At 41.1% G+C, this 21,904-nt stretch overlaps 1 protein-coding gene across 6 annotated transcripts in view; it reads left to right on the top strand.

Moving 5' to 3' along the window:
* ZRANB1 (zinc finger RANBP2-type containing 1) overlaps window positions 1-21,904 on the top strand; it is a 39,772-nt gene extending 17,868 nt beyond the window's left edge. For all 6 annotated transcript variants that reach the window (XM_082286282.1, XM_082286285.1, XM_082286284.1 and 3 more), the window contains exons 4-11: window positions 6,605-6,792; window positions 8,308-8,461; window positions 10,763-10,834; window positions 11,630-11,828; window positions 15,215-15,335; window positions 16,182-16,311; window positions 20,147-20,376; window positions 21,421-21,904. In XM_082286282.1, the coding sequence (XP_082142408.1) occupies window positions 6,605-6,792; window positions 8,308-8,461; window positions 10,763-10,834; window positions 11,630-11,828; window positions 15,215-15,335; window positions 16,182-16,311; window positions 20,147-20,376; window positions 21,421-21,639 (1,313 nt within the window). In that variant the 3' untranslated portion in view covers window positions 21,640-21,904. The remainder of the gene's footprint in view (window positions 1-6,604; window positions 6,793-8,307; window positions 8,462-10,762; window positions 10,835-11,629; window positions 11,829-15,214; window positions 15,336-16,181; window positions 16,312-20,146; window positions 20,377-21,420) is intronic.

The raw sequence follows: 21,904 nt of genomic DNA on the forward strand, positions 1-21,904 counted from the left end.
TTCACTGAGTATTTATAAAGGCAGCCTGAAGGCACTGACATAAACAAGGTGCTTTCAGCTGGCACTGCCACCCAGAGTCGTCCCAGGTGCCCCTTTCTGTTCTCCTGGGATGTTTGAAAATGAAGCTTGATTAGGGGATGTTTTTGTGGGGAGTGTGGGGGTTTTGTTTCTTTTTGCTGGTTTAGGAAGCTCACACTGGCTTCCTCATCATACCCATGGTCCAGCTGAACCTTGATGGTTCTGTCTATGCTGTGATAAGGGAGTGGGAAGTGTATGGGTGGGAACAAGCTGCTGGAGGCCAGGAAAGGTCATACACCTTCCCTTGCTGGTGTCAGTCTAGGCTTGAAGTGTTTAGGGAAGTGCAGCATGGATTACTCACTGCCAGGTGATGACCTGCCACTGGCTGCGGCTGGGGATGGCAGATGGTGCCTGTAGGGATGGTTGGGAGGGGAAGAGTCCCTGCTGTGTGTTGTACAGCCTGGCCTCCTTCCCTGTTCCCCTGGGATAGTGGGAAGCATGACTTGGCTGCTGTGCCAGGTAGCAGAGATGCAAGATCATAGCTCTCACCTGAGTAAGAAATCTTGGTGTGTTGTCATCTGTGCCTTGTACATCTGTCCTATCACAAACGCCTTACATTTATGTGTGTATATCTTTGAGACTGAGGAAAACTGCCTGCCTTATTCCTTGGCAAAAAATCATCTCCTGAAACACACTTTTAACTTTGGTCTCTTGACTACTTTTCTTAAACACTGTGATATTTTATGCTAAAAATAATCTAATAAATGATCAAGTTAGAACCAGTTATTTCAATTTGCCTTAGAAGCTCTGATGGTTAACTTTAATAATTGACTTGAATGATTTTCCACTGTCCAGCCTCTTCTTAGGGTACAACCCTGCAAGCAACAAGGGGTGTGAATACCTCTGACAGATTGGAGAGGGATAAGGACGTCTTTAAACAGTTTTTCTTACATCTGTGCTGCTTTGTCCTGTAATGATACATTCAAAACACACAACATGGATTCTATGTAGGGAGAAGAGCTGTTTCCATGGAAAAAAGAATAGCCAATAGTCATCCCCTCATGCATTGGATGGCTTCAGGTTTAAGGTACATGTCTTCTTGGAAGTATTTATTTCTTTTTTTAAGCTGATGCAAGTTGCTGAGCTTGAAGAATCAAAAAAAACCTTAATATACAGAAGTTTCTGTCTCAGTGTCATTACCTGGAGAGTGATCTACCATTGATTGTGTGCTAATACTGACAGGGGAGGCCCTGGAAATCAAAAAAGAGGAGAAGGAACAGAAAGGTGTGGTTAGAGGCCCATAAAGGTTTTTCAGACAACCCCTCTCTTTTTTATCAGTTGGTGTGTCATATTTGCTTGCAAAGCAGTCGTTCCTTCAGGAGAAATTCTTCCCAGGCTGAAATTGTGAGTCACTTAGTATCAATAAACTTCATTTATGGCCACCTGATGTACCCCTGGTGAAGAGCTGGAAGAGCCTGAGGGCTGACTCAGCTCCAGAGAATGCCACAGGTCCTCAGCACTCTGTGTTAAAGAAGCAGAGATTGTTAACAGGTGTCAGAATTAGGTTTTAGTGGGTCAGTTGATCAGCCTCTCACTTGCTGACACTTAAACCAATCTTAGGATTAGTCCTTAGACAAGTAAATGAGAACATACATATGACAGACCACTTGCAGTTGTATCTGGAGCAGAAGAGAAGCAGCACAGAGCTCTGTCTCTCATCTGTTTTATGTTATAGCAGGATCTGTCTTGACTTCTGACTTCTAAAATGTGTAACTTGGTTGTTGGAGAAATTTGCCTTCTCTTGCCAAGCAGTTCAAGGCATTGTCCCACACAAGGTACCTCCTTAAGATGAAGTGTTTCCTTTTGCAATCTGCTCGGATGGGAGAACACGTTGGTTGCGTGGCATTGCAGCCTCCTTGAATCCCAGAAATCCCTAATCCCCAGATAGTCACAACTGCATCAGTCTGCTTGAAAGAATTTGCCTACTTCATTTTGAGCAGGTTGTGCCAGCCTGTACTCCACAACTGTCAGAAAGATACTGAAGTAAATAAAGGCTGCTGCTGTAGTATTTTCCTTGGGAACTTTTCTATCTGGCTGTTCTGAAGCCACTGGAAATGTGCAATTAGGGAAAACAGGACTTGGTTTTCGAGAAATGCTTGTAAGCCTATCTCGCATATTTTCCAAGTTTATATAACTGCACTAAACCCTATAAATATTTACATGTTCTAAAGAATAAACTTAATAGCACCTTAAGCTGAAATAGTTTGGTTTTATCAGCTAATTCTGGCTTATTTAATATGAGGGTAATATTGACATCTAATAAAGAAGGAAACTGTAAAAGTTGTAGTAGGATCAAGATGGTACAAAGAGATATAATTGATTAATAGTTTTTTTAATTTAGTCTTTTAAAATACCTTTCTTAATCTCTATCATCTAATATATCCTGAGACTGCAAATGCCTGATTTGTGCTGTAAGAGGCAGGGCTTTACTAGAAGAAGAAAAGCCTTGGCTCCTGGTGCTGTGAAAGTCTTCCAATAAGAGGAAATGCCTGAATTGCAAAATGGGAGCACAGTTGAACCTGTAAATGCAGAATTCTGACTTGCAGTTGTATTTTCTCATGACTTGAGTGAAGCACTTGGCATTCTGTCCTCTCCCTTAAGATGTCAGACTATAGTTAGAGTTTGTACATTAGGCCAAGCAAAATTTTTTGGGGGGCATGCAAAAACTGGTGTATTCAGGTGCAACAGCAAAGGGACGTTTCTGGAGGCCACTTTAAAGGAAAGCTGTGATTGTTTGGATCAGGAGCACGCACTGAGTCACTGGGATGTGTTTGCATTTGTGTTGCTCTTGAAGCTGATCAGGGCTGTGCCCTCACAAGAGGCTGAGCTCCTGGAGGCTCCCGGGTGTTCTGGGAACAATCTTAAGGCAAATGCCACTCTTCCTTTTGACATTTTAACAGTCTGGGGAATGCAGTGGGTGTCAGTGGGGAATAATCCAACTGGCACAGTGCTGGATCAGGACACGATTCGGAGTCTGCTTGTGTAAGTATGAGGCACTTCTGCGTTGTGAAATGCAGGGAATTATAACACCAGTAAATATTTCTGTAATAGTTTTCATAAACAGTGGGGTTTTCAAGCTCTTTTTAAATAGACTTAATGAATTGGAGACTCTTATCTCACAGAAATCAAGGCCTTTGTAGGAATGTGCCTCCTATTGTCAATAGAAGCATATGCAGGTCTCATTCTGAAATGGTGATACTGAGTTTCAGAATTGCAGGCACAGTGCATGTAGGCAAGTCCACCTCATAGTTCTGGGGCAAGATTTGTGTTTTCTGGTTCATATTTCTGACAGTCTGCCTGTTATCACTGTGTTTTGTGTTCACTGCTGCCTTGGCTTGCATGGACTGGCGCTGTAAGCAGGAGGGCACCTGATGGTCAGGAATTTTCCCTTTTCTTCTGCAGTGGCTCCAATGGAGTAGGTATTTGGTAGAACAGGTAAAGAGAAACATTGACTTTTCTTGCTGTGGCTCAGAGGGGCCAAAGAGGTTTGTAATGCCCACAGAATACTGGTGCTGCAGTAGTGAGTTGGACTAGACAAACAAATTTCCTGATGCTTCCCCCTGCTATAGTCATTTTTACCTGTTTTGATTACAGAGTAAAGAATGACCAGATACAATCCATGCACACAGTCACATTGCAATCTCTCAGTGAGCTGTAGCTGTGCTAGTTTGTGTCATGTAGCATGCCAACCCTGTACCTAAAATACCACTAAAAATACATTTATAATTTTTTTTAAAAAATAAGGCCCAGAAAACATCTGCAGTTTGCCTGGTTTGGATGTATTAATTGATCTTTGGCTTAAACTTCATCAGCAAGGTTTTTTAACTGACAGCTTATATAACAATTTTAGTAATTCTAGGACATGGGGCTTTTAGGAATGTCAAGAATTGCAAGACGTGGGAATAAACTTCCAGAACTGGCAGTGCTGCATAGAGCACATGTCACTGATTTGGATCCTTATTGCAGCTTGTAGTAGTTAGTGCTTGAAAAAGGCATTGCCAAACCTCACGTGACCACCTCAGCATCAGCTTAGACTTCAGTTGTTGCTGAGGTTTGATGAAGAGTGGGATGATAATAAGCAGCTGAGGGTGGGGGACTAGAAGAATAATTAAAATGATGAATTTCCCAGTAGTAGGCTGTAGTAAAATGTACTGCTTGACAGGCTGGCTGGCTGGAATGTGATTTGGGTCTAACCATCTGTCACCAAAAGATCATTTTAGGGATATTTGTTTGAATTTTGAAATTAATTGTGGGTATTTGGATTCTCAGAATGGCCACCTACCGGTCTTGGGTGTGTTTGTATTGAGGGATGTGGTAGAAGGTGCAGATGTGGTAACCGGAATCTCTCCTGTGTCAGTAGGAGTAGTTAAAATACAAAAAGGGGTGACTAGTCTTTATCTTAGTGGCTTTTAGTCTTTAACAAGATGCTTCTCTTAAATTAATGTAATAATAAAAAATTAAGGATATCATAAGATAGCAGAGAACCTGCTCTTCTATCAAATTTCTTCTTTCCTGGATTCTTGGGTTTGTCAAAGCTGTGGTATAACTTGTTTTAAGAGGGCAGGTCATGAGAAATTAGTCTGATTTGTTATCTGTGTACACATACATATCTACACACACGCAAAAAAAAAAAAGTCGGTTTGGAGTATTTGGTTGGAATGATCATTGCAGCAGCCATGAAGAATTGCCTTATCAGTGGCAAAAATGTGCTTGCATGGAAATAAAGTTGTACACTTGGCACTTCTGACTCCTACAGAGCAAGAACTAAAATTGGACAGACAAAACTCATCTTGGGAGAATACACGGGCAGGCACTGAATGAGACAGTAGTGCTGGAGAGGAGCAGGAATTGTCTTCCTTACAGGAGACAGACACATGCAGCAGAAAACTAAAACAATACTGTCTTGTATGATTTTCCTTCTGCCCTGGTCTGTTAGGACTTGGGAATGAGTGGGTAGGTCTTGTATGACTAAAATTTGCAGTTGAATTGTTGTTTTGGAACTTCTCTGCTTTAGACCACTGTTGAATAATCAAGCTTTTATCAGTGGAGGCTTACAGAGCACAGCTGATAACTTTGTAGAGAAATGTCTTGAACTGATAATCCCATTTTTTCCCCCCTGCATTTCTTCTGAAAGCTTTATAATCTCAGCATTCAAAATGATACTTTTTCACTGAGCTAAGAATGCTTTTCTAAATCGTGGATTAACCAGCAAGCCAGTGGTTAGTGTGCTTCTCTCTAGCAGCCACTTCAATTTGTTGTGTTGGAGTTTTTTTTAATTTTGGTTGGGGATTTTTGCTCGTTTGGGATGTGGAGTTTGTTTGAGGGGGCAGGAAATGTTGTGGCTTTTTCCTTTTTTTTTTTTTGTTTTATTTTAAGTTGTGAGTGGGAGTGATTGTCCTGATTGGGTCTGATGACCTTTCCTTTTCAATCAACTTTTTTGAGTTCTGGTGAGCAAATGAAGTAAAAGATGGACTTGGGTCTCAATCGCCAGCCTTGTGGCCTCCACTCAGCTGCTGACTCTCAGGAGCTGGGAAGGAGGTTTAGCTGCAGAAAATAGGGAGAGAGTTTTCTCATTTGTCATCTGTGCTCTTACTCATCTCTGCTTGAGCTGCTGCAACAAGGGCTGCTTCTCAGTGGTGAGATTCTATTCTCCATTCAAGATGGCTTCAGGGACACTATTCTGTTTCCTCAGTTCAGCACTGCACTGTTCTCTCGTGGACCACATACCTTAAATAGAATATATTTGAAGGCATTTGTAAATTTAGGAAGTCTTATATTGGAACAGATACTGTTAGCAGCACCACCTCTTAGTGTATTCTGATAACTGCAGCTAAGGAATACATTCAACATGAGTGGTCTTGATATGAAGCATGGTGCAGAAGTCAAAGATTGCCAGGGACTCTAGAAGACATTAGGATCATTCATTGTTCCTCCCATCTTGCTTTAGAAGGTACACACAGTGTATTTAATTCCTCTTTAATTCAGTTTTAGTAGAGTACCCCGAGTGAAACTCTCAGGTTCCACTAATAGCAGAGATGGTGAGCTGAAGAGAAAAATCTGTGCTCTGTATCATTTGTACTGTTTGGAAAAAATAAAACTTTTAGTCCAAAAACCTTTTAATAGATCCTATTTCTATGATCTAGTAGTTTGTTTCTGAGATAAAAGGGAAGATAAATCAATCAAACTAATCTCTGTCATGTGAAGAAATTACTTTCTCTCTGGTCAAATGAAATGCTTGTGAGTATGTTACTGCCAGTGTTTCATCACAGGTCCAATTCTGAGCTGGCTTTTGATCTCTTACGTTTTCCAGCTAGTGTGGGTTAATAGAAATGGTCTGAGAGATGAGGTAAGTGTAAATATTTTGTAATCTTCTGCTTAAAATAATTAAAACTTGTCAAGTTTCTTGCTATGCAATTGATCTTCGTCTGTTCGGCCTGTAACAGGGTAGCTACAGGCGAGCTGTTAAATAAGGTGGCTTGTTCCCTTGCTGTCTAAAATGAACTGTATGTTGTTTCTCTGCCCTCAGGAGTTGTGGAAGGTGATTTAGCTGCTGTGGAAGCCTACAAGTCGTCCGGAGGGGACATTGCCCGGCAGCTGACGGCAGATGAGGTACGGCTGCTGAACCGCCCGTCCGCCTTCGACGTGGGCTACACCCTTGTGCACCTGGCCATCCGCTTCCAGAGGCAGGACATGCTGGCCATCCTCCTCACTGAGGTGAGTTCCCCTGGCCCTTGCAGAGAGGGAGCAGCATTTTATGTAATTGCACCACTGTGTGCAGCCAGAGGCACGCAGCTTTGACCTGTGGTGTTGTTAGAATATACGTGAATCGCTGCTTTGTGCCTTGGATTTCTCCTCAAGAAGTGAGTTTGCTTTAAGAGACTCTGTTGTGATGGTCCTGAGGATGTTCAGTTTTCTCATTAATGAACAGTCTTGGCACACGTTGTGACCTTACTGGCAGTGGAAGCGAGCTATTGTGAGGCTTCCTGTGCTGTGGGTGGGGGAGAGGAAATGCTCTCAAAGCAAAGCGCTGACATCAGTGCCAGCGTAGTTTGTTCTGAGTTTGTTAATGAGTAAGTCTACCTGGTCTGGCCTTCCTGGCTTTTGTGGGAGCTTCTCTTCCAGAGTGAAGTAATTTTCTTGCTTTGCAAAATTGCTGAATTTTTTCTATTTTTTGCCCATTTTATAAACTGACTGGTTCTTCTGTTTTGCTCTTCCATGTTCCATTTCCTTCTGTCACCTCAGTTCTGGTGACTTGCTGTTCTCCATCTTTGCCCTGTAAATAATTCTGTTATCCTTTTTTGTCTGTTTTCTTCAACTCAGACTTTTGGTTCCTCACCTGATCAGGGCAAGATTTTTATTCTGCCTCCTTCCCTGATGCCTAGTGCAATTCTGAAAGCTGCTATTTGCCTGCAAAGCACATAAAGATGATGGAATGCTCAGTGTTGAATAATTAAAAAGTATAGATGAAGCAAGACAAATGTAGCTAAAGCCTTGAGTATATATTTATATACGACTAATAGCAGTAGCTTTGTGCTGCTTGCATAACTCTGGGTGGATGGAGTTACATGTTTAAAAACAAGTTAATTTACTGAAATACTGTCTTAGAGACTTTTGTGGTTGGTTTATTTCGGTGCCTAGGAATACTGACTCATCTTGCCATTTCTGAAAATGCTTAGTAGTGCTTGAGCCCCAGTGATACTTTCCTTTTCTAGGATATGAATGAGTGAAAATGTGGGTCTTAAAGGTGTTTTTTTAATATGCATCTGGTGTCATCCCTGTGCCACTTGCCCTTCCTTGTTGAACTAGTTTCTGCTGCCAGTGATGACTAGAACTGTAGAAATTTAACTATCTTAGCTTAATAGTTTTTGGGAAGATTGTTTGTAGGAAACTGTCTAGTACTGCCGTAATGAAGTTTTGTTAAATCTAGACTGGGCTCATGCATGAAATTTGAGATTGCTGTTATTATGAGCTCTTTCCTGTTTTTATCTCTTTTTCAGCTGGGAGTGATCACCTGTTAATTCACTGCTTTGATCAAAAGATGTTTTTAACCAGTTATCATTTCCATGACAAATGAGAGAGTTCATTAGAGTCACTAAACTTTCAGAGTGCCAGTGTTTATAGGTCTCTTGCATTCCTTGCTAACCAAGTACTCTCTGCTGGTGGTCATCCCTCCCAAATCTTCATATTTAATGGGATAATCCTGAGTGCAGTAACTGTGTTGTGTTACAGGTATCCCAGCATGCAGCCAAGTGCATTCCTGCCATGGTGTGTCCAGAGGTCACGGAACAAATCCGCCGTGAAATTGCTGCATCTCTTCATCAGCGAAAGGGAGACTTTGCTTGCTATTTTCTGACTGACCTTGTGACGTTTACGTTACCTGCAGGTAGCTACAAAACCATTCTTCCTGCTGGAAGATTTTATTGCTTGGTCACTAGTTGAAAATAATGTATTTTGACTTTCTGGTGGTGATGTGTGTGCAGGTTTTATTTATTAAGAGCTTTATTAATTTGTTTATTAAGAGGTTTATTTATTAAGACCTATTTTATTAGATCAGATTTAATAGTTGAATTTAATTGCTCAGTATTTGCACACTTTCATCCATGCATTGCTCCTGTGAGCTGAGCATCTGTTGTCCTACTTAGACATGAAGAAATGGAAGAAAAGTGGTGTGTTCTAAGGAAAGGCTGTATTTAAAGTGAATATTGGAGCCCAGACATTTCTGGTCCATGATACGACTTTTCACATGGCTATTTTAGCTTCCAGTCCTTTCTCTTGAGACCCAGAGCTGTTCCTTGTACCTGCTTGTAGCAATAGCACTTTTTGAATACTTTTGAGGTACTCTGAGATCAAGAGAATGTTTATCTATTAACAAGGAGCTATTAGAAGACTTTTAATCTTCAGTAGCTGTTTCCTTTAATAGAAATGCTACCAGCAGTAAGAAAACATGCAGCTGGAAACTGTGCCAATCAGCAGATCTCTTTGTGTGTTTTATAAAACATTTTAAGAATTCTATTTGGAACCCTTTTGGTTGAGTGTTACTTCATCTCCTCCTCTTCAAAAAGTCTGGATAATATTTACCACTTGGGTACCTGATTGAGGTGCTGTATTCAGTTGTACTCTGTGGGCTGTGTATGAGAGGCAGGTAGGGTGAGTGTACAGGGTGTCTGTAGGAGACTAAAACTTCATTTCTTTTTGGGGGAGAGAAGGGAAACGGGCAACAGAAGGATTTCCTAACACACGTGAGAAATGTTGTTCTCTCCAGAGCTGAAGGATTTGTTCAGTGTTCTCAAGAGACACATCTTAAAGCACTGTGCAGCTTTTTAACACATTAAGCCATTAAGTAATTAGAAAATAAGACTGTTCAAAAGCATCAAGGCTTTCCACTTTCCTCACACTTTGCCAATTGCACATCTTTTGCAGTTCGGCTCCAGAGAGCATTTCCAAGGATAGAAGTATAAATCACACAGTTCTATTCAGATATTACCTAAACAATGTAGTTTAGGAACCAGTTTCCACTCAACCTTTCAAATTAACAGATTGGATCCTCTTGAAAAGCCAATGCATGGATGTTAGAGTGCAAAGCTTTTAAATTGATTGCTGGCCACTAAAAGCAGTTTTAGCTTTAAAAGCTCCAATCAATCACACAAAAAAAGGACCACCCCACATCACCCTGCCTGCACCAAGCATTAATGTGCTTCAGTTGCAACTCATGTGCCTAAATGTGGACTTAAAAGCCCTGGGGTATTGGACATCTGAGCAGGACTGGCAGCTACCACACTGCAATTAAGAGAGATCTTTGTGTCCTTGAAATACCACTTAGGCCCCAGTCCTTATCCCCTAGAGTGCCTGAAGGGATCCTGGATATTCCTGTTCCTATTTTATTTATTGCCTTAACTTTCACATGTTTAAGTTTTGTGATTGTGCTGAAACCAGCAAAGTTTCTCTGGTTGCTGCTCTGCCTGGCAACCCTTTACTGCTTATCCTTTTGGAATGCAGGCCAGGAGCAAATATTTACTGTGTGGCACATGCTGAGTTTTAGAATGTGTGAGAGTGTTGGTTTTTTTCCTTCTTTTTTATAAAGTAGTTGCAAATTCTGTCTCTAAAGTTCTTGGAGCAGTTGTCAGTAGGGGGCATTTTCCATGGCTCAATAGTTTTCCCATTTCTTGTTTTCTAACTTATCTGCAAACCTTTGGGGTTCTCAAAACTATTTTATTGAGGTCTGAATGAGATGATTAAGGAAGTGGATATTCTGGAGAAGAGCACATTCCTTGACAGACTGTATCTGTCCATTGGGATAGACTGCAGAGAAGAAGCCATTCAGATAGGTGGAAAACCATTGCTTAGGATTGCAGCTGTGATAAATACAATAGGGTTGAAAGTAAAATTACTCCTTTAAATTTCTCACCTCAAAGTGGTTCTCCGCTTTCTCCTTCAGAGAAATCCAGTCTTAACCCTATGCATGCTGTGATGATCCTTTCTGCATCAAAGGTGTGACAGTGAGGCTGAGGGAGGTTTCCTCAGCAGCTCTGCAAAGCCTCGGGTCACGTGTGACAGCAGCTTTCCAGAGGAAGTGTTAGACCTGATAGGGCAAAAGCTGTTCTGTGAGTTCTCCTGAGCAGCAGCTGGTGATGTCTCTTTTACAGTAGCATTAAGTGACTCTTGTATTTGCTGTCTGTTTTTCCAGATATTGAAGATTTACCACCCACAGTCCAGGAAAAATTATTTGATGAAGTACTTGACAGAGATGTTCAGAAAGGTAAATGCACCGAGAACAGCTGGGATCATCCTGGCTTTTCATCAGAGAATGTTTCTCTTACTAAAAATAAACTGCATGTGTCTTTATATATGTGGCTTTGTCCATGAGCATGTTTTAAACAGAGATTGGATGCTTTCATGTTAATCTTCACCCTGGAATTCATAAAGTCACAGAATGGTTTGAGCTGGAAGGGACCTTAAAGACCTTCCCCTCAACCAGGTTGCTCCAAACCAGCAACTTTCACAGATGAGGCAACCACAGCTTGTCTGGGCAGCCTATGCCAGGGCTCACCACTCTCACAAGGAATAATTCCTTCCCAATATCCCATCTAACCCTGCCCTTTGGCAGTAGGATGCCATCCCCCCTTAACCTGTCACTGCATGCCCATGTAAAACTATTTTAATTTTAACGTTTCCAGTCTATTTATGCAGCAGAGGGAGAATAGAGTGTGTAGAAATCATGTTTGTAGTGTATCTCTGTAGAGCTTTAAAAATCTTTAGAAGTCAGTTTTGAGTCACAAGCTTTTTAAGGAAAACTGAAAAAAATCTCTTCATTTCAGTAACAATCCTCAAACAAATGATGTCATGCTATGGTTTGGTTTGCTTTTGGTTTATTTTATTGACAGTAGAAGAAATTTCTTCTGCCGGTGTAGTTCACCTGTTCATTGTAGTATGAAGGAAAGCAGAGTTTTATTCATGCAGAGGGGCAGATTATTGAGACTGTGCCATTATTCTTCTGTCTGAATTCTCTGAGATAAGTAAGCGGAGTGTTTAAGAGCTGGCTGTCCTGTTGCAGAGCTGGAAGAGGAGTCTCCCATCATTAACTGGTCCCTGGAGCTGGGGACACGCCTGGACAGCAGGCTGTACGCACTTTGGAACCGCACTGCTGGCGACTGCCTGCTCGACTCCGTGCTCCAGGCCACCTGGGGCATCTACGACAAGGACTCCGTGCTGCGCAAGGCTCTGCATGACAGTTTACACGACTGCTCCCACTGGTGAGTTAGGGCAGCTTTTTCCATGTGCTGTAGTGGCAAAACCCCACAGCCACCCCTCCCCAGTTCCCTGGGATTGTGCTCCTCGAAGCTGTCGAGTCACCGTGGTCCCGGCTGTGATCTTAATCTTATGTTTTAAATACGAGCACTGGAAACTTGGACACTGTGAACGCAGGGATGGCGTGTGATGCTCAGCAAATGGCATTTCAAACACTAAAATGCTTTATACTTGTCAAGCATGCACTAACCACAGTTACTGAAGCTGGAATTTGTGTCCTTGCAATGTAAATCATGCACATGCCATGCCTTGCTGCTTGGTGGGAGCTGTGCAGAAGATTGTTAGTAGAAGACAGCCTTTTATTCCTTATAAACTTTTCAGTATTTTCATTCCATCTATTCCATAGTTATGGCTTTACTCAGGACTGCTCTTTTTATCGCTGTTCTGCCTGCTAAAATAATGGCAGTAAAGCACAGAGTGTTGGCATTTAACTTATTCTGTCATTTGGCCATAAAATTGATTTATCATTCTGTAAAACAACTTCGGTTGCTTTACACTGACAACCTTCTTTAGTTGGATAGTGTGGTTTGCTTCTGCTAGAGGGAAGATCTTAGTTGGACCCCCAGTGGTTGTCCAGTAGCTCTCCAGGGTGTCCTGGACTAAGGGATGAGCTGATAAAGACTGATAATCCAAGACACAGGTGATCATTTATTTGGTGTTCTTGTAGTCAAGGACAGGAGAAACACTGTCAGCACATACTGCAGAAAGAGCCTGTCCCCATCCTCAGTGCTGTGCAGGAGGTCAACAACAAAGGTTAATTTAGGAGTACCTCTAAGTAAATTTCATGCTATTGGGAGAGAACTGCCCAAATTAGCCTCCGGAGCTGGATTCCAGAAAGTGATGTTTCAGTAGCAATTCTTCCAGGAACCAGTGTCTGAAAGGATCTGTCACTGCTTTGGTGTTGTTCAGCATGGAGTGTGCATCTTGTCCATGCAGGAATTTCCTTGGCATCACTGGCAGCTCCCATCAGGCCAAAACAACAGGTTTTGCTCTTTATGGTAACAAAACCAAGCATGGTATCCAAAAACATGCTGCAAACTACTGAGCTTTGGATCAAATCTCTCAAAATGTTGGTGTTAACTGTGGTTGACTTATTGGTGTATATAAATGTAACACTCATTTAGAGGCTACTAAATCTTGTTAAGCTTTTTAGTTTATGTCTAGACAGAATTTTCATTTTACTCTGAATTTGCTTAATCTTTATCCTTATTAGAAGCATAATTTTTAACTGATTGGTGTGTTCCTTTATAGGAACAAGTCTTCAGACTTTAAAGATCAAGTCTGTAAGGAACAAGTCATGTTCCTTATTAGGAACAAGTCTTTAGAATAAGTCTTTTAGCCAGGTTTTGTTGTAAATTGATCATCCTGTACATTCTATACTTGCTGTATAGATTCCATTTGAGAAGATACATTTAATTTTGCGGGCTAGGACATGTGGCTGATTGGAAGCGATGTCGTCACTGGAACAGGCTCTTAAATACAATCCCTGCTTAAACTTTTATCTAGTGGAATTATTCTTCAAAGCCTCCACAAAGACACTTAAAAATGGGTATTTTTATAGTCAGACAGAAAACACTCATGTAACTCACTTGACCTTGTTTTGTTCTATTTGTTTAGACGCTAAACAAAGAGAAATCTATTTACCAGAGACAGTCTTGTATGTGGTACTTGGAAAAAGCTCCATAGTGAAGTTCCCAGAGGCTTTTCCACTCACCTTTCAGTAGCTACACTTTTTTAGTTTACACAGAAGTGTGTTCTGATGTGTCCCTTTTTGTATGCCACCATTAGCTTTTGCTGGAGAATGGGCACATGCCCTAAGTTGACTTTCAGAATTTTATTCTTTAATGGATGCATTCAGTTCTCTTGTGTTAACCTGAAAAGTTTGCTTTAAATAAGATCAAAATCTTGTGTATGGCTGACTAACTCAGGGAAGAAATTTCTTTAGGAGAACACTTTCATAATCAGTCAAGCTTTTGGGGAGTACTTCGGTGTTTTTCCTTTTTTTCTTTTTTTCCCCTTGAATTTTCTGGGCTTTCTCTCTCACTCTGGTGATGTGGGAGTTTTTGTTGTTGTTGTTTTGCTTTGTTTTTTTTTTTCTTTCACCCAGAATCTGATTAAATGTCTTTCAGGAGACCTGGGAATGAATTCATTTAGCACAAAGTGCTCAGTTAGAGATTTATGGGAGAGAACAGGCAAAATATTTATCAGCTGCAAAGGTGGAAATATTGGTGTGTTTGGATAAAAGCTGGAATGCAGATCCAGGAGATTCCCTGTGGATATATTACTGTGAATTAGCACAGACCTGTCTAAACATCTTAGTAATAGGAATTTTAAGCCATGCAAGGGCTTTAGGTGGACTCAGGAAAGCCAGCCTGGCTGGTGGCTGCTGTCCTACACACCAAGACTTTAGGGTGATTCCAGCTTCACTGAAAGCATAGGAAAGATCTTATCCACACACACTCACTGTCTGCTAATACTCTCAAGTTTTAATTAAATGAGTTCATTTCAGTGACTTTTTTAATAAGCTGAAACTTCAGAATGGTTTCTTTGTCTTCACAGGAAAGAGCATTGTTAAAAGTTGGCTTAGCACTGTTTCCTAAATCCTGATTCCTAATATGAAGTTGTGGCTTTTTCATAGTGTGGTGATTATATAGAGTTTAAAATTTTAAAAAGTAAACATCATCTTCTTAATGTGTCATTTCTCTTGGTAAATGGTTAAATAAAATATCATGACTAAACTAAATCCCACATTGCATATTTGATTCTTATCCACACTGCTTTACAACTCCATATAATATGGAATTACCACCCCTTTGCTCCAAAATCTGGTAGAAAACAGATTCTGCCTCTTAACCATGGGCTGTTGGAAATTGATGTGCAAGTACTTTGAAGTTAATTAATTCAGGATGTTGTTAAAAATAGAAAATACCTGTATTTTTTGTGTGAGAAGAATGAGCAACTCCTCTTGTATGAAATGGAATGTCTTACTTATGTTCCCTGTATATCAACACTTAAATAAGCCTAAATAAGACTTAAAAAAACCCCTATTGCAAGAAGTATCAAACTGGGCAGGAGCCTGGTAGGAACTTGGATCATGTTTACTGTCAAAATTGCATTTCTTTTTTAAATGGTTCTTAAATGAGGATTAATAAATGGAGTCTCCTGAAGATAAAAAAAAACCAAAACAAAATCAGTTTTCCTGATACTTGCTCTCTTTCTTCCCCCTTCTTGGGATAAAGGATTGCAAGGGTTAAATATTGCTGTCAGGATTATGGTGGTTGAGTAAATGTTTTTGCCTTTGCCACTCTCTCTCTCTCCCTTAACATCTTAGGTTCTACACACGCTGGAAAGAGTGGGAATCATGGTATTCCCAAAGCTTCGGTTTACATTTCTCCTTGCGAGAGGAACAGTGGCAGGAAGATTGGGCATTCATTCTCTCTCTTGCAAGCCAGGTAAGAAAACTCCTTTGTCAGAGGGCTTTTGGAAAAGATATTTTAATTTCTGAAAGAAATTTCAGAACTAGAAATGGTTTTGGGGAATAAGAATATCCTGTATGAAGGAAAAACATCCTTCTTAAGCCAATGATCTTAAAATATTACTGAGTAAACTCTTCTGCAAGTATGGAAAGGTTCATTTGAAATTAAAATTTTTGAGCTTGCTATTAAGCAGTGCAACACAAAAAACGAATGATGGTATTAAAGTGAAGTCTGTAGAACAAACTACTAGATAATCATGTGTTTAATATCCTGCCTCCAGCTCCTGCAGCACTTTTACCTCCCAAAACACACCTCCAAACCTGTCGGCTTACACTGCTCAAACTCCAGCAAGCTGAGGTTTTATAACTCCCCTCCAAAATGAGATTTACGTTCCTATAAGCTTCCAGCTATAGGAATATTTTTAGCTCCTCTTTTAAAGTATAAACATGATTTTGGTGCTATTTCTTTGAGGTTTGTTTTGGATGTGCCCTTTTCCTATCATCAAAAGGTATTTGCCTTAAAGTGCCCTCAGATGAGTGCATTATTTTTAGACCTAACATTATGTAGAGTTTCACTTCTAAGTGGGGAATGAAATCCATTACATTGAATCTGGGCAATAGGACAGAGAATTATTGCTGACAGCTGACAAGCTGAAATGTTTTTCCTTATTTCCAATAATTTTCCAGTCTTTTGTTTTTCCTGTTAAAGCTTTATCACTCTTAAAAGCATTTTCTCTCTTAACTTGAAGACTGTTTTTTAAATTTCAACACACAGGATGGTAAGTTGTGTTTCAATTGATGTCTTTCTTTGTGTTTGGTTCAGCCTGGAGCAAGTTTGGAGCAGACACACATTTTTGTACTTGCACATATTCTTAGAAGACCAATTATAGTTTATGGAGTAAAATATTACAAGAGTTTTCGGGGAGAAACATTAGGATATACCCGCTTCCAAGGTACGCATTTTGTTTTTTAAATTCAGTTTTAAACAAGGTTGGGCTGTAAATCAATAGTGACATGAAGGGACTGTCTGGAAAAGGATGGAATTCTGTTTTAGGTAAATTTTCCTTTGCTATTAAAAAGAACAAAACAATCTCCCCAAACTTGCAGTTTTTCATTTTATAGTAGGCATGGTGCCTGTAAAAGTGAATTCCATGATGTACTTTAAAGGAAGTTCTTAAAATTTATCTGTGTTTCAGTAATTTACACTTTCCAGCAAGTGTGGTGTGAATACTGACTTATTTCTCATTAGTATTACAATTTTGCATAGTTTGATCAGGTTCTTTCTGACTTTTTCTCCTCCTTGTCTCCAAGACAGCCTGACTGTCCTTAACATAAATACGAAAATGACTCAGTCCAGTTTTGCTTAGACTTAACATCTGTAGATTTCTAAAGATGCATTTTCTGCTTTGCAAACCAAATCTGTGGGCAACTTTCCCCTCTATTACATGCTAATATTTTACTATTCAGATAATAAAATATGAGAGGGGATTGGGAGCATCTTCACATCCTGAGCTGTAAATAAAACCCGTGGGGAAGGCTCTGTGTGTGTTCCAGGGGGTTGGGACATTTGTTTTGCCCACAGTTCATATTCCTGGCCTCAAGTACACCTGCTTGATGATGACCCACTCTTTATTTATAGCTTAGCAGAGGGCTTCCCAAAACATCTTTGTGATTTGAAAGAAAAGAAGTATGGTGACTTTGGAAGGAGGCAAACCCATGATGTATAGGAAACCCCAAACTGTGGAGTTAATGTTAATTTATAACTATTTAGAGTCTTGGCTTCTAAGTTTGGGGCAGTAACAAAACTTTATCTAGGGAAATTAATTACTTTTTTGTGGAGTCTAAAAGTTTGCTAGTCTTTTTAGTTACATGTTAACTTTTTTTTTGAGGATGAAAGGCTGGGGAACAGTTACTCGTTTCACTTAAATCTGACTTGCCAGGTTTGTGTTGCTTTTAATTCTAAGGCTTGGTGGTTTGCAAATGGTTTTATTTCCTAGATTGGGCATCGAGGCAGACAAGTATTACACAGCCTAAATGTGCTGAAATGGTTTCTTGCTCTGTGAACCAGAGGGAAACAGGGTGCCTGGAACACCCTTTTACAGCACATGGGTTTCCAGGAATTTAGGCAGCCAAATAGTTACGACTTGAGATTTGCTTGCCACAAGCCACATCCAGCCATACATGGAAACACACAGCACGGGGAACAGGTGAACTTGGAGTCCTGTGTCACAGTACCTGGAATTGCTCCTCTCCCTGCCCAGCCACATTTTTGTGGTTACTGTGTGCTAATCAAATGCCATTGGCACAGCTGAAACCCAACAGCCGTGAGCTCCAAGTGGGGTGGGCTGCCAGGAGGAGGCTCCTGCTCTGGGCCTGTGTGTGGGCTGTGCTCAGCACGTGGAGCTTTGGGGAGTGCTGGGGTGTCCCTCAGTATCTGGGTAGCACCCTGCCTCTGTTTAACATCACATCCACCAGAAAAGTCCCTGGAAGTGTTCAAGGCTAGGTTGGCCAGGGCTTGGAACAACCTGGTCCTGTGGAAGGTGTCCCTGCCCATGACAGGAGGTGGAACTGGTTGGGCTTTAAGGTCCCTTGCAACCCAAACCACTCTCTAATTGTGGGTTATAATAGAAATGGGGAATTGAATTTTTTTAATGCTTGTTCAACATCACGGTTCAGTTTGTAGCACCCTCTTATCCACCCCTAAAATACTCTCCCTGACAAGAATTTTTTCTCCAGGGATTCCTTGTTCCAGCTTGGCATCCTTGCTGTAGCTGCTGTGAGTCCCATAATTGCCAGCCTCCTTGTTTCCCAGATTCCAGCTGACTGTTAATGCTTCTTTAAATACTAAAGCTTCAGTGGTGGAAGACCTGTTTGCTCAGGCCCTAACTATGACCCTGGTCAGACCCTCCTGGTCTGGCCACATGTATTTAGTGGCACAAATATGCAGCTTTTAAAATTGAACAGAAAAAAAGATAACTGAAGGAAGTGATCATCAGGTCAGGCTGGAGACACTAAATCCTGTGTGGGTGGCTTCAGGATAGGTGTTAGCCCATACTCTTTATTTTCTGTGGCTTGTGCTCATGTCAACTGTTACACAACCTTCTCACTTTATATCAGAGTGACTTTTATAACTCCTAAGAGCACTAGATATTCTCCCTGGCAATGCTTGAAATTCTTTTCTTGTGGAGCTCATCACAGTGTTGAGGAGGAATGGAAAGTGTAGCACAGCCTTCTGTCTTGGGGAAATGATTAATGTGGAATTTTCAACAAGATAAAACAATGGTGAAAAAAGATTTCCAAAACTTGCCGAATTTCAGTGTAGGCATGGAGGCAACCAGATGAGTTTCAGTCCTGAAAGGGCACATAGCTGTGCTCTGTGTGCATGAAGAACTGATTCCCAGGAATTGGGGGACTGTCTTCCTTACATTTGACTGGGTGTTATCTTCAGTGTAAATTGGAATTTTGACTGGATGTTTGGTTCTTTCCCTTAATGCAAAGATCTGAAACTTTCTGGTGAAGGCTTATCCCGTGTTCTTCACCTTTTGTGTTTAATGTTGCATTAGAGTGAGACTTAATGATGGGGACAGGAGGAAGGGAGGGCTGAGAAGGTATTAGAAGGATCTGTCCTTAAATCGTGGTGTTGTAAAAACTTGCGTGAATCTTCATTTTAAATAAATGGCAAGACTTTTAGGTAGCTCTTGATTGCTAATTCAAAAACAAGGGGGGAAAAAAGGGACAATTATTTACTGGCAGCCCCCCACTAATTTTTACTGCAGCACAAAAAGATGAGCTCAAAACTTTAGTAGAACCTCCAAAGCCACCCCCTGCCTCCGATTCCCATTTTAGCGTTGCCCTTCCCTCTCCGTGGCTGTTGGAGGAGCGCCGTGTTTGCAGCAGCAGCTGTACTAGAGGGGTTGCTATGCTACATGTGCACTTGAGTTTATGTGGGGCTATTTTTAACCTGTCACAAGGTGAGCTGTGCCTTTGCTTAAGTTGTCTTGCAGTACACACCAAGAATTATTTATGTTTCTGGAAGAAAGGAGTTCCAGTTTTATTTTGAGACCTCAAGCAAATTGCTGTCTTTATTGCTAAAAGTGGTGGGGAGAAAAAGTGCAGTTCCTCTCAGAATCTGTGGCATCAGGTGTTGGTTGTAGCTGAGCAAAGTAGTAAAATGTAAAAAAGCTTTTTGGTGCTTTTTTCCTTTATTTTTTTTTTTTTTAATTGATATGAATAATTGATGTGTGTTAATTTAATCTGTGAGTACTGTATATGAGCAGTCCCATTCTCTGGGATGGGTTACATCAGTGCTGAGTAACATTTTGTGCAGTGAGTTCTTTTAATAATAGGTTTTGTGAGCAGATGGTGGAATTTTTGCTCTGGTAAAAATAGACATCTGACTGTAGCCTTTATTTCTGTGATGCAGAATCTGATTTTTTTCTTTTTTCCTTTTTTTTTTTTTAAGAGTTACCAAACATAAAAGGCTGCTTTTCTAACCTTGTTTTTCGTTCATCACTGCACTGTAGACCATAAATTTTAGGGCTGTAGTAATGTGTTGGTTGTGATTTTAATCTTTTGTGTCTAAACTTGTACAGTTGCAAAGATGCTTGACTTGTGTTAATTAATAACAATTAGCTCTACTGAAAAGTGTGTCAGTGTCAGGCCAAACCAAATATGTTTTAAAAGTGATGTGCTTCTGTTACAGTTCAGCCAAAACCACAAGGTTTGTATCAAAATCCTTCCTTGTTGAACACCAGTTCTGAGCCTTACCCTGTGCTTAATTCCCCACAGGTGTGTATTTGCCTTTGTTATGGGAACAGAGTTTCTGTTGGAAAAGTCCCATAGCTCTGGGCTACACGAGGGGCCATTTCTCCGCCCTGGTTGCCATGGAGAATGATGGCTATGGCAATCGAGGCGCTGGTGCTAATTTGAACACTGACGATGATGTTACTGTTACTTTTCTACCCTTGGTGGACAGCGAGAGGAAATTATTGCACATTCACTTCCTTTCTGCTCAAGAGGTAAGAAAGAAACACCTGGTTTGTGGTGGTGGCTTTGTCACAGCTGCTTGCTGAAGCTCAGCAATCTCTGTAGCCCCGTGGGTTTTTGGTGTCCACAGAATTACAGGGAGTGTGCTGTTCTGGTTAATTAATACTGCTCCCTTCCCCATCATTCCAGGTGATTCTGAAAGGTGTTTTCCCATAAATATGATGCTTATTTACAGCTCTGTAAATGGAATGTAACTTCATTGTCCATGTAAATCACAGAAACAGAATCACAGAATAGAATCACAGAATATCCTGAGCTGGAAGTGAGCCACAGGGATCATACAGTCCAACTCCTGGCCCTGCACAGGACACCCCAACAATCCCATCCTGTGCCTGAGAACATTGAATATCAGCATACCTAGAAAAGGACATAAAAATAAGGGTTCTGTCACTAAGGCAAGACTGAAATCTGCCTTTTGGTTTGGTTTCTTTTTTCCTAAAAGATGCAGTACAAATATTGGCCCATAGTTGCAGCATGTTCCACCTTCTATTCTAATGAAACTCAACTCATTTTTTAATAACTACGATAAAGACATGGAACTATTTCAGTAAAGGGTGTGCATGGATGAAGGGAGGGCTGGAAGACGGAAGTAATTGCAGAAAGTGGGTATTCTATAAATAAAAGGAGAAAAATATGGGCTTCAGGTCTAGAGAGGGGTGTTTCTTCAGCAAGCCACGATATTTGTTATGTGTTACAAGAGAAAATACTTCATCTAAGGAACTCTTAAGACTCCTGAAAATGTCTTTGTAAAGCCAGAAGAATCTTTTAGGGCCTGCCCTTTATATATGGTGCCTACCACAAATAAATAGTTGCTTTAAAATAACTGAAATACAGAAAGGCTGCATTGGAAATACACATGTGAAAAATTGGGAAGAAGAGCTGGAGCGTATTTCCAGAGCCTTCAAACTTCGGTTGAGTTTGGCTTTCAGAGTCTCTGGGTGCGGCGATGCGCTCGGAGCAGGAATCGCGCTGGGCGTTGGGGAAGCCTCATTGCCCGTGTTTTCTGTCCCCCAAAGATAGGCAACGAGGAGCAGCAGGAGAAGCTGCTGCGGGAGTGGCTGGACTGCTGCGTGACAGAGGGAGGGGTTCTCGTGGCCATGCAGAAGAGCTCCCGCCGGCGCAACCACCCGCTGGTCACCCAGATGGTGGAGAAGTGGCTCGACCGCTACCGCCAGATCCGGCCCTGCACGTCCCTGTCCGACGGCGAGGAGGACGAGGATGACGACGATGAGTGAGGGGGAATAAAGTGCAAATGAGCAGCGCAGAGTGTGTGACCCTGAGTGAGCGTTGTGCTGTAGCAGTTGGGTGTGGAACGACCCAGGTCTAGGGGATACATGCTGGGAAGGATTCTCCGACAGCACGGGGAGAGAATGGATGCTCATCCTGCTGCCTGGAGAGAGCCAAGCGGGCTGGACTACAGTTTGTATAAAAACACGAAAAAGAAACAAAAAACAGCTAATTTTATTATCAAGATGGAAGAAAAAAAAAACAAAACAAAAA

Source organism: Coloeus monedula (assembly GCF_965178545.1).
Source record: "Coloeus monedula genome assembly, chromosome: 8".
NCBI lineage: Eukaryota > Metazoa > Chordata > Aves > Passeriformes > Corvidae > Coloeus > Coloeus monedula.